This window comes from Amphiura filiformis, chromosome 5, assembly GCF_039555335.1.
Source record: "Amphiura filiformis chromosome 5, Afil_fr2py, whole genome shotgun sequence".
NCBI classification, from domain to species: Eukaryota; Metazoa; Echinodermata; class Ophiuroidea; order Amphilepidida; family Amphiuridae; genus Amphiura; species Amphiura filiformis.
Window position 1 is genome coordinate 25,627,314 of NC_092632.1, and position 17,319 is coordinate 25,644,632.

The 17,319-nt window shown below is 35.9% G+C and overlaps 2 protein-coding genes and 1 long non-coding RNA gene across 5 annotated transcripts in view; 2 read left to right on the top strand and 1 right to left on the bottom strand.

Annotated features, from left to right (window-relative positions):
* Positions 1-521: 521 nt before the first annotated feature.
* LOC140152862 (placenta-specific gene 8 protein-like) lies at positions 522-9,918 on the top strand. The gene is made up of 5 exons (XM_072175386.1): positions 522-1,680; positions 6,492-6,574; positions 7,881-7,935; positions 8,855-8,991; positions 9,503-9,918. Exons 1-5 carry the CDS (start codon positions 1,668-1,670, stop codon positions 9,608-9,610), a joined length of 396 nt encoding a protein of 131 aa, XP_072031487.1. The 5' UTR covers positions 522-1,667; the 3' UTR covers positions 9,611-9,918.
* Positions 9,919-13,297: 3,379 nt separating this feature from the next.
* On the bottom strand, positions 13,298-16,495 carry LOC140151834 (uncharacterized). The gene is made up of 3 exons (XR_011858975.1): positions 16,387-16,495; positions 15,847-15,972; positions 13,298-13,586 (listed from the first exon to the last, which is right to left on the bottom strand). It is a non-coding gene; the product is annotated as an uncharacterized lncRNA (long non-coding RNA).
* A 404-nt stretch (positions 16,496-16,899) lies between these two features.
* Positions 16,900-17,319, top strand: part of LOC140152863 (uncharacterized) — a 40,478-nt gene continuing 40,058 nt past the window's right edge. For 2 of the 3 annotated variants that reach the window (XM_072175388.1, XM_072175390.1), the window contains exon 1: positions 16,900-16,980. The gene's annotated coding sequence lies outside the window, so the exon portion shown is untranslated. The remainder of the gene's footprint in view (positions 16,981-17,319) is intronic. The other variant, XM_072175389.1, reaches the window with a different exon arrangement.

The following is a 17,319-nucleotide window of genomic DNA, read 5'->3' on the forward strand; positions in this document are numbered from 1 at the left end:
CATTTCAATCTATTTTTCAATCTATTTAGATTGATTCCTATCATTAATCGCTAAAAGATTGACATATTTCAATCGGCCAGTTTAAGAGAGTAAGACACTCATTTTGTCACTTTTTGGCATTCTCAGAGGAACCACAAGACCTATCTGAACTTCAAGAGCAATGTGTAAATTATTTAACATCATTCTGTCGCGATGTACAAAGCAATTTTCACATTTAAAAGTCTTCACATAGGGCTGTTGTAAAGTTAAGCGATGCCCAGGGACGGATCCAGGGGGCCGTAAGTGTGCATAGCCCCGTGTATAAACCTTTTCATAATTTACACGGAGAAAATGGGCGATTTGACCTAAATCGCAATATTGTCCAGCGTCGAGAATGGCCACTGAGCATGAAAACTATGGGTCGACCAATTTGAGCAAACGAATTGTTTTTAAACGGCCGGGCCCTTTCGAAAACCTGGATTTGCGTCTGTTGTTGCCCACTCTTCCATCCATTTTCTGTAAAGTACTTGGTCATACCATCTTCCCTGGTTGTACCCTACATATTTAAAACAAGGTAGGCCTATACTTTGAGCAGCCCTTGCAAGTGGTGACACAGATTGGCAATATTTAGAGCGGAATGATAACGCGTCGTTAACTTGTCATCACAATGTCCACACATTTCCCTTTTTGTATCGCATCCAACCAAACGTGACATAAACCCACTAACCCCTATTTTTTGTTTGCTGTTAGGTTCCCGACGTTTCAACTATTTTATGTCTGTCTTCTTTGTTCAAACGTTAATATGAAAATTAATCTTGAAGTAAAAACATATAAGAGTAAGGCTGCAGTCCCGGATTTCCCGGTGTCATTTATGACCAGTTATTGTGACAGATTTTGTCAACTTGTGTCGTCTGGAAGTTGCAGAAATGGACTCTTATTGGATGGTGCATTGAACCTCTTCTTGTTACGCTTCCGGGAACTTTGGGCTCTGTTTATATTGACTTTTATTTGATCTGAACTCATATTATTTTGGTCTTGAGAAAGGTCAATTGTACTTCATGATGTGACGAACTTGGCCTCCAGACATTTATTTGGAATGACGCTTCAATTTACGTAGTGTGATTTTATTGTAGAATACCGTTTTTTCTAAAAAAAATTCAGATATTCATATAATAGCTGCCTGACTGGGCGGGAAATAATCACTTACGTGTACAAAGCTGATGATTTCTGTCATATTTTGACAGGCGTAGTATGGCAATATTTATGACACAGAGTAGGACCTATTGCTGTTTCTTCCTTCATCATGTTCAAACTTGGATTACTAAACAAGCTGTTAACATGGTTAAGAACTGATTGTGAGAAATAGCTAGAAATGTACCAGTGACAGCGTATATTGTATACTAAACGTATCCACCGCGTCGCAGAACCAGTTACAGTTCTATAAATGAACAGCCTTTCAAAATGTCCATTTTGATATGGAATACGAATATACATATTCATGCACAGTTCAAGCAACCTATTTTCTACACGTGCCATAAGCTCAAATCGGAGTAGTATAAGTTTGTTTGCCAAACTTTGCAAACTTTATCAGCAGAACTTTAGCAATAGTCAGATAGTGCAGTAGGCAGTGGTAGGCAGCAGCGATTGTTGCCCCGATTCTGCAGGTGAAGAAGAAGAACTCAAGCATCATGTGTTTCGGTGGTAAGTTTTGCAGTCATCTCTTTGAGACCACTGATCTTATAGAGTCAAGTTCTGATCTCTGTTTGTAACTGTGAAATCATAAACATGATGAAAATGGACAAATCTCCTATATTGTGCAGCTTCACTTCAGCTCAGTACTTCCATATAATTTGAGTAGCACGTGTGGCCGAAGGCTCCCGACTCATAATCCATAGGTTGCGAGTTCGAGCCCCGCTCGTGCCAACGTGTTGTGTCCTTGGGCAAGGTACTTTATCCTCATTGCCTACTGGGGGAAGGGGTGGGATTGGATTGGATGTTTGTATAGTTGTTTGTTTCAATGTTGCAATATTGGCGCTGAATATTGCCTGCAAATTGCATTGTGTTTGTTTAGTTGTGTTTAATGTAGGCCTACGATTCTAGCAATTTGACCTGCGGGTCACCATTAAAGTTTGAAATAAAACCTTCCTTTTTTTTTTAACTCGGAAACGCAAAATCGGAATCAACTGAAATTTTGGAAATAAGCTTTTTCGTGGATATCTACTGAAAATGTCATAAAAAGAGGATGCTAGGATCACGAATTCCTCCTTTAAGTTATGGCCATATGCAAGTGATATTGGTAATACTTCGCAAAGCAAATATTATTATAGGTATAGCGTAATAGTTGAATCATCGGTTATTAACATAAACATCTCAAAAAAGTAACTAACCCCCCTCAAATAATGACCATTATTCAAAAACGGGAGATTGTATTACAAATCTGTAAAATGCGTTGGAAGTAGAATTTATTTCTGCACACCTCATTTGTAGCAATTGACTAAATATTGACGTCACAGCGTACATTTAAATCAATATAACCCAAGCTCAGATTTGAAAGTTCCAGTAAATTGTATTGACTTTGTATTCAGTATAATGGAAGGAAATCTGTGTAATGATATCGGAGTGTTTGTATGTAAGTGCAACTTTCAAATCTGGACCTCACTTCATTAAGGGCTGGGGTATGAACGTTTGGACAGTATTTATTTTGGGACATTAGAGCACATCAGACATATCGAATTGCATTCTGAATACGAAGAATGTCCTTCTGATATCAAATAATTTTGATTTTTGAAATTCGCAATTTAATACACATTTTATGGCAAATCATTAAAAATTGATATTTTTGATATTTAACAGTACCTGAAGTAAACTTTATAAATCTGATGATTTATACTTAAAGTGTATGTAGGTGGGATAAAAAGCCGACGATCAATTGAAAATTTTGACCTTTCGTATTGAATATATGGATTTTTTTCCAAAAACACCAAAAAAAATTAGGTCTTTTGGGGAAAAAAATCCATATCTTCAATATGAAAGGTCAAAATTTTCAATTGACCGTCGGCTTTTCCTCACAGCAACATACGCTTTAAGAATATATCATTAGATTTATATAATTTACTTCGAGGACTGTTATATATCAAAAATTTGAAAAATATCAAATTTTTATAATTTGTCATAAAATGTGTATTATATTGTGATTTTAAAAATGAAAATTATTTGATATCAGAAAGACATGCTTCGTATTCAGAATGCAATTCGATAGGTCTGATGTGCTCTCATGTCCCACAAAAAATACTGTCGAAACGCAATAAACGCTCATTCTAGATCCCTTAAATTGACCGGTATTTTATCGTTTTCTTGGCGATCGTATTAAATGAGGTGTCAAAATGCGCAGAAATAAATTCTTCTTCCAACGCATTTTACAGATTTGTAATACATGTAGCCTACAATAGCCCCTTTTTGCATAATGGCCATTATTTAAGGGATGTGGAATGAGAGTTTCGATAGTATTTTTTGTGGGACATGAGAGCACATCAGACATATCGAACTGCACTCTGAATACGAAGAAAGTCCTTTTGATATCAAATAATTTTCATTTTTTGAAATTCGCGATATAATACAAATTTTATGACAAATTATTATAATTTGATATTTTTCACATTTTGATATATAACAGTCCTCGAAGTAAACTTTAAAAATCTAATGATATGTACTTAAAGCGTATGTAGCTGGGAGGAAAAGCCGACGATCAATTGAAAAAATTTTCCCAAAAGACCTATTTTTTTTTGGTGTTTTTGGGAAAAAAATCCATAATCGACCATATCTTCAATTTGATTATTTACCATAAAATGTAGGCCTATATTGCAAATTTCAAAAAATCAAAATTATTTGATATCAGAAGGCAGAAGGACATTCTTCGTATTCAGAATGCAATTCGATATCTCTGGTGTACTCTCATCTCCCACAAAAAATACTGTCCCAATTCTTATACCCCATCCCTTAAGGGGGGTTAGTTACTTTTTTGAGATGTTTACTATAATAGGCCTCGTATCGTATAGGCCTAATAAATTGATCACCTAAATAATTACGCTAATTAATTCGCGTAGCCTATACCAGTAGACTATGGTATTCAGAAAGCTGAAGTTCGTCTAAAACGGTTGATGCTCAGAAGCACGTACAATAATACGATCGGAAATGGAGTATTACGTTAAATTTCCTGCGCTTTCATCAAACCCCATCGCACTTGTCACTCAACAAATTTTTCTATGTCTGTATACAAGAATTATAAGTGAAACCATGGCAACTAATGATTCAAAATTACTAAATGGGACACTATATGAATTGACCATAATATTACCAACGATTAACTTATTAAAATCCGGAAGACGTTCGTGGTAGGAATTAGTGTTAATAAAATACCTTATTTCGTTACTTTGGTCACCTAATAATACCTTCATTTTGCACTGATGATGGGAGTCAGTATATGCCTATATTAAATGCAATCCAAACTTTACTTGTATTAAACTCTTGCTTATGAACCCTATGCCCTATGATGCTGAACATGACGCGAGCCTATTTTGAATCGGGTGTATTCGACAGGATCTTCCAAATTTAAAAGCAATGACAGAGCATTTGGCGACAACAGCTCTGGCCAAAACTATTGAGGCGTTTGACTACGGGTGCGAGAGGTTGTGGGCTCGAACCCCGGCGGTGGTTATTCGCTCTCATGTAAAAAAAAATGAGGTAGCTTGGAATTCCCCGGGACAAGGAACTTGCTGCTCAAATTGTCTCGTTGATAACCCGTACGAAGCTTGAGGAGCTGATCCGGGCTGCGATGGTCTATTGTGGAATGTCTAGGGTGTGCGCTTCTTAGCTGCAAGTCCCAGTGTTGTTGTTTAATGGTTTATGGAATGATGTGAGCCGTATAGTGGTCAGCGACAACCTGTAAAGTGTGCTGAGGCTTGTGGAATAGGCGCTGTGCCTGTGCGTAGCGCACTATAAATCACTGCGCTTTTTCTTTTCTTTTCTTTTCCTCCACTTTTTAGGGATTTTTTTCAAAGGCTAATCGCTCAGATTTTGAGACTTCAGAAATAGTAGCCGTATATTATGTGCGGCAAATATGATTCTTTTTTAATGGTTAAAAACTGCATCATATGTTAACAGTGGTACACTTTTATTGTGGCAAAAAGTTTAATAATATTTTGTCTTTTTTTTCGTGACTACACATGTACTAGTGTCAAAGCCACTACAAACGATTTTAAGTTCGAATTATTCACTAAGCTGCGTGATTAACATTGAACGCATAATGAGTCACAGAAAATTGAAAAGGTCATATAACAAGTTGTAACTTCTAATTCCTATTTTGGATATGATTGTTCAGACATGATGTAATTAAATATTTTCTTTACTGAGACCTAATATTCTAAACTATAGGATGTCCATATAGCTGTAAACATGTATAATATAATAGGCGTGTATATTGTTACGATCTAGAAAGACTGAAGGCTTAAAATAATTATTACCTCTTCAAAGTTCACGCATAAGATACACAATTAACAAGCTTTTACAAACTGGTATAAAATTTAAAACAAATGAATTGTTTATTTAAAGTAAGTACGATACGATTGGCCAATGCTTTTACATGTAAATCACATTAATACCGAATCACTGACAACTCAAAATTTGAACCAAATCACATTTTATAACCATGTTGTTGCTGATGGTTCCGTATTATATAAGTCCAGAATATCCAACTAGCAGCGCAGGTCCGGATTTATCATTGGGCCAAATGGTCCCGGGCCCAGGGCCCCCAAATTGCCATGTGCATCTTCCGTTATAGCTCGTGTTTTGGGCCAAAATAGGGTAACTGTGTAAAATGTTGCACGCTTCGCGCGCACTGGGTTTCAAATAGCAAAATTTAACTTCATTTTGAGCTAAAACAGTTAGTGATAGTGATATTATCTTTTTAGTAAAATTGGAACAAAATATGACCCCTCCCTCAATTTTAATGCTTCCGCCGCCACCAGTGTCGATCTTATATACGGAAACCAAAGCTTGCACCAGTTGAGTGCATATGCCTTCCTCACGGCCTCTTACTTTTAACCTGGCCCAGGGCCCCAAAGGCAAATTCGGCCCTGACTAGGGGCTTAGCTATCCTTTGCGTACAAAATTCTTACACAGGTAACAATCGATCTCCAAAACGGTGTTACTTGCACCGAGCACTCCTTTCTTTAACAGTTTCCACTCTGTTCCACTATGCATATGGCCTATACATTGACAGACGTCAGTAGTTCATAAACCAGATTTCAGCATGTTAAAAGACCAATATCATGCATATTATCATAAATCCCCTTTTTGGGAAAGATGTGCACTTTTGGTGCAATCCAAATTCTCTTTCATTCAGTGGCCGAAATATTGGTTACACAAAATCATGCAGCCACACCTAGACTCACAGTCACATTTAAATCTGTACATAATATTATGACAAAATAACAATATGTTGTTTTATATTTCAGTATGTGGCAGATATAATCTTGAGGCTCGAGTTGCATCGGAACCCGTAACACAACAACCGATTTCAATGAACGGACCACGAATGGTAAGAAAAACAAGAAGGACAGCTCTAAAAAAGACAGAAGCTTAATAATTGGATGATATGATCAACACTACCATCCGATTATTAATACATCATCCAATTATTAAGTTTCTGTCTTAATACAACATACTTTGTGTTTAGGGGCCAAAATTACCAGCAAAAGAAGATGGGTGTGCGATGGGCAGCCCATATAGCCCGTTGGCAGCGAATGCTTACATATGTAACACTTTGAACGCATTGCTCTAGCGTCTGCTCCTCACCCACAGTACATGGTATCGTTATGTGGATGATATATAGCTTTTGCGTAATTGAATCGGCGCATGAACAATGATGAACAGTCAGGACCCTAATATCAAATTCACGCGCGAGGAAGAGGGAAACGGGCAACTCCCTATACTCGATATATAACGCCGGCTAATCTCTCGGAAGTCCAAGTATACCGCAAGCCTAGGCCTACTCACACGGATCAGTATATTTTGAACTTTAGCTCGCACCATATCCGTTGGAACACAAACTGAGTGTCGTGGGAACACTTTTACAGAGCGGAGACAATTGTTACTAATCCTGATGACAGATCAAATGAGATCAAACATATGAAGGATGTTTTACACGAGAGCGGCTATCAAGACTGGACATTCAGGGCTCGAACTAAACAAAAAGAACAAAATAAGGACACACATCAGCAAGAAGGGCATTTTTATCACATTGCCTTACGTGGAAGGCCTCTAGGATATGAACGGTTGCGCATTAACTCTGCAGGTGTTAGCATAGCTTTCAAACATCAGAATATCCTACGCAGATCTCTTGTCTCCCCAAAGGACAAAACTGAACAAGAAAAGCAATCTGGTGTTGTGTACAGCATCCCTTGCAAAGACTGTAAACTTTGGTGAATTTGGACGCAATCTCGAAAAGAGGCTAACAGAACACAAATTCAAAGCGGCCACTTCCAAGTCACAAGTCAGCGATCAAGGAACATATCGACAGGAGCAAAGGGCACCAGATTGACTGGGAAAACGTCTAAGTGTTAGGATGGACCTGCCTACGGACATGTGAAAATAATTTTAAAAGATCGACATTATGGCTATAACATGAAAGTTCGGGAGTGAGAAGCTGATAGTTACAATGATAATACGAGCGTTATTTACATGATCATTGTGCATCTTATAATTTTGACTTGATTGCATAAACTGAACAAGGTTAAATAAATAGTTCCTTTATATAATTTATTAAAAGAAATACGTGTATCTTTTCCTGCCATAATTTATGATTAATGTATTAATATTCTCATCTTTGGTAATTGCTTGTACAGGTAACTCGACAATGGTCTACTCCTTACTTCACGATTGGGGATGATAAACAATCTTGTAAGTAGGTCTATATTAAATAACATATTATTCTTATTTCTAGCAAACAGTCACTGTGGACGTTTCGAAGTCTACCAGGGTCTTGTTGTTGTGAATGTCTTCTGTTTTACCGATGAAGCTGGTTCTGCAACGCTTTTGCCAGTTCGTTTCAAAAACATGACTGCAATTGTATTGCTTCTAGTCCGACTGTTCATGGTATCTTACTTTCTGATCTCTTATCACTTCCTTTATCTAAAGTTTATATCTATATGCCTCATTGCCTCTTATCCTCTTCCCAGTCTACAATAATTAGGATCGTTCTTCTGCATCAGTGATAGCCGATTTATCGACACTTGTGCTTTCTGATCGCTCGTTTGCGCACATTGTCCTGCCTCTCAATAGACTGGGAACCCAGCAAACACAAAACATTTTCAACATCATTACTGACAGCATCATTAATGATGACTTGAAAGTCTATGGAAACAATTTTTGTGCACTGAGCCGGGCACTGAGTAAGCCCAGTTTCAAGAATTTGTAATCAGAAAGTTCTTGATTATACCATGCAAGTTATTGCCTACTTCTGATAAAGTCACACAACCATGGAACGATGGTTCCCCGGACTCCCATATTAATATTTTTGACTATCAATAATGTGTGACTGACCATGTCACTCAGTCCGTATAAGAAGTAAGAACCATCGTACTCATGTTGCTGGCTTTGTCAGCTACTTTATAGTAAACTCAGGTAGTGAGGTCATGTCGAGACACCTTCGATATTACCATATTGTTGCAAGTCAATTTGATCATCAATATCCTCTAAAACCCACTTTTTTTAAAAACAAAACCTTGGACAATATTTTGCAAAACAGTCTGTAAGAGAGACTGGTAGACCTACCCATATCATACTTATATGATATGGTATATATTGTTTTTGTTTACAGGTATTCTAGGGTGTATATGTTGCCCATGTTTAGCCTGTTCCGTTGCATCGCGTCTTGGGGAGCCATCTTTAGTATGTTGCTTACCCGGAGGATGTCTAGCATTAAGAACAAAACTACGTACTCAACACGATATAAAGGTAAAAACATTTTTGCAATCAAACATGCGTCATAGGCAACCTGAATTTGTAGTTTGCACATTGCTTTTCAAGTCGCACATTGCTTTTCCGTGCCTTATGTTGCGCCGAAATCACGGGAGTGCCGAAATCCTGGGTTTTCGGCTAAAATTTGTTGCTGAAATCCCAGGATTTCAACAACCAATGTAGGCACAAAACAGGCCAAAAGTTCGATGGCCAAAATTGCCAATTCCAGAGCCCACAGAAGTGTTAGGAAAACTAAACAGACAAAAAACAACGTTTCGAGCAGACAAACTGCTCTTCTTCAAGCTGCAGGGAAAGACAACAAAATATAAATCAAACAGCGAAAACTACAAAACGTTAAAGGCAAGTTCAAATAGAATTCAGTAGCAAACAAGACAACAAGCTCAGTGCAAAATAAAGCTGTGTCTTAACTCAATGAAAGCAAGTTTACTACGATTTTTTTTTAAATTATGAATTGTCACTTGTTTTGTTCTTCTTTTTCATTATATAGGGATCAATATGCGGAGATTGTGTGACGACTTGTTGCTGTTGTTTACCACTGACTCTATGCCAAATGTCTAGAGAACTTGACAATGCTGAAAGAGGCCGTGTGAATTGATTCAAAAATGATTAGTACCGGCACATATACAAGCTTTTCAAAGATATTGCAATAACAATGTTTTGCAATCTACGCTTCTTTAAAAAGTTTATAACAAAGATGGATCTTGTGTAGTGGAAGTTAAGGAGAACAAACGGTTATCATGATTTTACCTTTATCATATTGAATATGTTGATGGCCTTTTATACAATGGAAACTGTCACATGGATGGGAACTTATCATTTTGGGATATTCTGTATTTTACGGTTCTGAACAAAATGCTATGGTGTGGTGGGTACCGACTACCGGGACACCCCCCCCACACACACCCCCACTATACATGAATCCTCGCAGTTCCAACTGCATTGTTAAACTGGGGACCTTCCCCATTTAAAGGTATAGATACAATTGGATGGTATATCACGAAGGTACAAATGGTCAAATGCTCTTCTTGCCAAAGGAACAAACAGTGCTTGCAAAATCATAGCAACTGACTTTTAAAAAAGAGCTAACATTTGGCTTATAAACAAACAAACAAACCTTAATCGACAACATGATCAGACAAGGTTGATACATACACTTCAATAAAATTCAATGGTTTATTATAATTATAAACTCAATCTAATACAGTATTAAATAATAATTCTAATATTATCAGCGATTTTAAATACTTTTAACAATACTCAAATCTTCTTCACAATATTCATGAATATTGTGTATGGCGTCACACTAAAGTACCCGAGCTTCCGACTTATGTATTTACAATAATAATACTAGGACATTACATCCCTATATATTAGAGACCTTGCGAAATGAAGTTACTTTAACTTTAACTTTAACGTCTAGAGGATTATAGAGGATTATGTATTCAAAACCACTTTGGTTTTGAATACATAATCCTCTAGACGTTAAAGTTAAAGTTAAAGTAACTTCATTTCGCAAGGTCTCTACTTCAACTAACACACGTATATGACCACTTTTAATTGTTTTGGAATAGGCCTTCCAGGCAAAAATCATTATACCCATCAGCAAACACAAAATTGCTTTGTGAAACGTTTGAAATGTTGTTTTGGTTTAGGTCAAAACGTTTTAATATCATGTTTGGTCATATAGGTTATGAAACCGTTTTGTAGGGCCTATATGGAAAAAATTGTTGAAATGTTATTTTAAAATAATTTTTTGCAAACGTGTATTAAACAATATTTTGTCAACACTTTTAAATAACATGTGTTTTTCAACAACTTAAAAATGTTTTTAAATGTTATCAACCGTTTTTAATACCTTTTATATCCAGAAATTAAAATGTTTTCTGCAAACTTTTTTTTAATAGTTTGCGAATATTTTGTGTTTGCTGGTATGCAATCTGTTACTATGTCATAGGCCTATGTCATTGAGAGTGAAAATTCTCACTCCATTTGTCCCATGATGACTCTCCAAATATATAGTAGGCCTAGTTTTTCCATTTTTTATGTTTTAGAATGTAGACTAGCCATATAGTATTAATATTACATAATTACGTATAAGCTGTATTTTGTTCCTATACTTTTACAATAAAATTTCTTACACTTTCTGCAAAATGAGTCAATTACGGAATTTCTCTTCTTAACTTGCTGCGAAACATTCCAACACAATGTTATCTATATGGTGCGGACAAAATATTTTGCAAAAATTAATATTTGTCAAAAAATACTTTACAATAACATTTTGACAACATTTGACAATGTTGATGTAGTGTGTATTCATATCCAAAACCGAAAACACGTTTATAACACATTTGAAAAACTCACTCCCTAAAAGAGTGATTCACTTTTAAAACCACTCAAAAAAGAGTGAAATGTGTTTTTATAACTTTAAAACCACTCCAGAAAGAGTGAAGACCACTCTAAAAGAGTGAATTTTAACTCTTTCAAGGAGTTAAATGAAGGACAACTCTATTTAACTCATTGAACGAGTTGAAATTCACTCTTCTAGAATGGTTTTCACTCTTTCTTTCTGGAGTGGTTTTAAGTTAAAAAAACACATTTCACTCTTTTGTGAGTGGTTTTATAAGTGAATCACTCTTTTGGGGAGTGAGTTTTTCACTCTTTTACATTTGATGGCTGCATTCAAGTTGTGAAACGCACGGTTTGTACATCACCTTCATTTTACAAGTTTTAAAAATTTAAGTAGGCCTACCGTAACTAAATAGTAACTTTTATTAACTATACATTATATGCGTAACTAGTAGTAAGAATTTTAAGTAACTTAATTTATTGTAACTTTCATTAACTATAGGCCTACTATACACTCTTATTTCGCCAATTAAAAAAGTCTTAAACAATCTTAATCAATCTTAAACTCGTGTTAGTTACGTGGTCCTCTCGTCGAAATATTGGTTAAGGGCCCTTAATTTTCTTGTTGTTTAAGGCTCAAATCAATAGTTGGTTAAAACCTTTAACCAATAAATGCATATAGCACTTTAACCAGCTTCAAGTTTACGTGCTTAACCAACTAGGTTGTTTAAGGTCTTTTAATCAATATTTGCTTAATAACTCTAAACAGATAATGATTTATATGTTCTATTTTATCTAAGGATTGTTTAAGAAATACAACTGCTTAATCAATGGTTGTATTGGATTTAATTATGATTGGGACTTTCTTTCTTTCTTTTTTTTAAAAATTTTATACTGAAACATAATTCATGATAGATTTGAAGTCATCAGATCTTGGTCAACTGTGAGATTCGTTCAAAAATACAATTTCATGCATAAAGTTTTTTTTTTTATCAGTTCAACCCGCTATGTATCCGGGCAATGTATCCGAGTAAAAATTAAAATCTAGTAAGCCTTTTCTCTCGCATGCATTACGATACAATGCTAAAATACAATACATCAACGCTAATAAATTCACACACTCGATACGGTATCCAGCATACCGATACTTCAATGCATCTCGTCTACATTGTAAGCTTTGTGCGTATGCCCAAAACTGAACATCGCGGTACACACATTGGTGATATACATGTACCGTGCACGTAGAACAGTACAGTACAGTATCGCTAGAATGTCAATCCCAATGACGTTGTTAAATCTAGCAAATGAACGCATCAATATCCATGCTTTATGTCTCAATGATGTCTATGCATAACTTATCAAACGAATCTCGAGTTTGATGCAACCTGATTGACTCAAACCTACCTATTTGAACGAAGTTTCAGGATACCATAAGCAGCACGACCAGCATTCACTCGTGGCCGCCATTTGCTTTTGTCATTTTAAACAATAATTGGTTAAAATTCCGTGGCGCGAGATGTATCGTTAAACAGGTAAAGTACGATTCCACTAAACATTACACAGTTTAACGCCTTTTAACGTAACAAAAAATAACCACCTTTATACGCTCGAGTTTAACAGTCTTTTAACATACGTTAAACTTTGCAGATTAAGCGCAAAATCACGCCTTTGAACATTAATTGTTTAAAAATCTTAAACTTTTCTTCTTATACTTTGCGACTGTTAACTGCCGGAACAAGAGTGTATGCATACCTATACCATTGTGTACAGTGTAAAAATTTAAGTAGCTCATTATTTCTAATTTTGTCATTTTCTAATATTCATAACTAATTACGTACAATTAACATTACTTTTAGTGTTGGTACTTCTATGCTAGAATAAATTACTTAAATATAAGCAAAAATAATAATTAAATCAATCAATTTTATTTACATTATTTATCATTACTATACAAAGTCGATAAAAACCTTATTACCCGTTTTAAAACACTGAACAGCAGCAGAACTGATCTTTGTAAACTTTTGTATAATAAACTTGTAAAGTTTTACAAACAATGCACACACATATGTCATTATATATCTTTAGAAAGATTTATATTAATATTTATATATTCTAACAACTCATCATAAATTCGCGATTTAATTATGTCGAATAGTTGTCCTAAAAATGTCAAAAATGTGTATCAAATAGGACGGCGACCGGAAACGCGTGCTTCAAATCTTGACCTGAAAGAAAAACAAAAAGAAAAGAACATTTGAAGCAAAAAGCATTCGATAATTGGCTTCGACATTATTATAAAATGTCATGTATGTGTGTTTCTGGTATTTGTGTGAGGCAATGAGTTAAGGTTTCATGTACATTTGTACTATAAACACTCGTGAAATCATGACCATTCGGTTCGGTAACGTTTGGAATCGCCGGCCAAGTTAAAGAGGTTAACAATAAATTATTATGTTTAATGTAGCCACAAATGCATGGAAGCTATTTGTGCATTGCAAAAATGTACATCTCAAACAGACTTTTGGCCCTAAATACATGCATTGATTCGTCATAATAACACCCCATGAAACGACTCGCAACACGATCTCGTAATCTTATAGGGATACTTCGTGATCCACAGCCTTATCTCCCCCGGATCTCCCCAGATATTTAAATAAAAATTCCTTTAAAAAAGGAATGGGGCGCCCAAATTATGTGAGCTTGGACGTGATATGGTGAATTCCATGGCATGGTGTTTAGATTTGGTCCCGGGGATTTGGTATCATAATGATTTTTTCTAGGGAAGAGTAGAAGATGATCAAATGCAAGACAAATGTGTTTGATTAGGGAAGGTGTATCACAGGACCGTTTTGGATGAAATAAATTGAATTGGAATGAAGCTGTCGTGTCAATTTGCGATTAGGTGGGGTGGGGGAGTTCAATTTTGGGGCATATTGTAGTGATGATATTGCTTTGGATATTGAATATTGTTGAATTTCGTTATGCAGGGGGGTATATGATGGATAGTATAGAAGAGGATCTACCCCTATGTTGACCAAAAGAAAAGTTTTTATGAATGTATAACATCTGTGATACATATACATCATAACGTCTGTGATACATATACATCATCTACTTGCTAATACACTGAAAATCTAATAGAGATGAAGGATAAAAGACAATTACAGAACATTCATTCTTCAAAAGTAGCTATATGGGTATACAATGTTTACAAGATAAGAACGTTAATGTTTTGTACATGAACGTAACATCTTTGATACATAGTTGTTAACACACTGAAAATCTGACTAGAGATTTACAATTTGATGATATCCAAAAGAATACTTACTAACTTAGCATTGAAGAATTAAAATAATTACAGAACTTTCATTTGTTAACATACACGTAGCAATGATTAACAATGTTGAAAATACAAACGTAACGTTTTGTTCATAAACATAACATCCTCGACACATCTAGGATCCGCATAATTTGTTGATTAATGTCATAAACAGTCACAAAAGATTTATGGTCTGATCATTTTATCATTTTAAGGGGGACCCGATATTGCATTTGGAAGAACCAGGCTTTTCAATTACTATCAAAACTGCTGGGTACCAAACTTTTGATACAGCTTGTATAGTAATTTGTTCTAATTTCCATGCAAAAGGAGCCAGTTGTTTCATCCTTAAAACAAATAGGCTACACCATAATTTCCAATTACCCCATGCAGATAGATAAGACCTTGGTAAGATAAGCGTGTTAATTGTTATGTCACTATCACTATCTTGATCTTGATAAGATGCCTGACTTTGAAACTTTGGGTACAAAAACTCATACTCTGCAAGTTAGGTCAAATTTTGCACTATGATTGTTTATTTGAGCTTATTGGACTATGCCATTCAGATTAGGCTATTGTAATCCAAAGTGTTGGTCACCGTCTATCGGGTTCTAAGAGGCGGTAAACTGGTTACAAAGGTCAAAGTGGTTACAAAGGTCAAAGGTCTCGATTTATTTGGTGTTTTACAAATCCATTAATTTTGTCTTTTAAACAAAGAATATACGCACACCATTTTATCCTGTGCATAACAGAAAACAATAATAAAATAAAATCCAAGCATATTGTGGATTTATTTCTGAGCAAGGGCATAATTTTAGCAAAATAGCACAACAATTGCGGAGTAAATCTAGTAAGACTGAAATTAGAAGCTACTCACAAGTACATGCCAATATTGTGGGACGCCTCCGTAGAGGGCGCCCCAAAAACTGCGATTTGTTTACCATAATAGATACCTTCTTACCAATTCGGATGTATCATGTTTGACAAAGATATCATCTCATTTGGATTTTCGGGCTATTGAATTTCGGTCAGTCCATAGCCGAAATTGCAACACATGCCTATGGTCTGCTGTAATACATGTATGCGCAACTCGCAAATTCAAAGTCCGAATCAACTGACATTTTGGAAATAAAATGTTTCCCCTTAATGAAAAAGTTATATCTTACCTCAGTGCTTTTTATCCCTCATCACCGATGCAATTGAACGTCTTTGGACTGGCTGGGAAGGAGGTTTATTCATCATCAGTCTCTGCAGGTCAGATGTTCCAAGGTGATGTTGATAAACTCTTAAAGCTGAAAATAGTAAATGTACGACAAAAAGGATTACAATTTGTCCTGCTGTCAGGATCTTCTCAGGACTCATACGTTGTCAATTATCGTTTAAAATTGTACATTAATATCCTGACCATATTGAAACAGATAAGCACTTGGATCAACGTATCAAACTGTCCAGTTCACATCACAGAGATAAACAATTTGCGCAAATCATCCTTCTTGACCAATTTTTACCATTATTATCACCAATGCAAAATTTATTGGTCTCGCTATGAGTATTAAAATATTGGACTCGACTACGTCTCGTCCAATATTCATAGCTCGACCAATAAATTTGTGCATTAGGTTCAAACCATCCAATTTTATATCATTATTTGTCACAATAACATCCTATTGAATTTCTTTGTGAGATAATTAATCAAGATTTCTTACCACTTTGAAGAAGAGGATCTGGTGTTGGTGTAGCGGTATTTGCTTGCCTTTTCACTTCAGCTGATGGTCTCTTTCTAGATGATTCGTCTACAGAAAATTTAACGTAAAACACAGTGTCAGTATGGTTAAAAACTGTATAGTCCAAAGAAATGATTGATAAGGGTATCTAACCTAGTTGTTGGCCAAGGGGAGGGCGTTCCCCCCCCAAAAAAAAACTGATCTCCCCGTTTCCACCAATCAGAACAAAAGCCCACTATTTTGGGCAAAAAATGCCCAATTTTAGGCATTTTTGTCCCTGGCTTTACATTGCCCCGCCCCCATTACCCCGGAAAAAGTTTGGGCTTTATTGATGAAAATATTACAAAATTGATGAATAATAAACATTATAGGAAAAAGTAATATAGGTACTGCTCAAACTTCCTATAGTTTGTAATGTCACATACTGTTGACCCATGACGGTGAGTTATTGTTACTTTCATATCACATGACACTAAAACTCGGTCACTTGTCACGGTTCAATCAGCCTACTAAACTCGGTCTCAGACGGCCTGATGTTGTACCATGAACGTGATATAATCCAAAGCCAGCAAAATCGTAAGTCCAGAAAACTTAATTTTAATTATATTTATTTATTTATTTATTTATTTGACTCTTTTCTTCTTTTGCAACTGAGTCAGCACCCGGGGGGGGGCACTCAAATTTTTTTTTGGTAGGGGTGTGCCACCGCCAGTTTCGAACTTGAGGTCTAAGGAACTGATCGGACAGCCAAAAAGGAGGGGGTCTAGGGAACTGATCGGCCGGTCAAAAAGGGGGGTCTTGGGAACTGATTGACCGACCAAAAGGGGGGTCTTGGGAACTGATCGGCCGCCGAAATCCGAAAAATCTCGGAAACTAAACCCGCAGGCGAAACCAGGGTTCAATTTTATTGCGTTT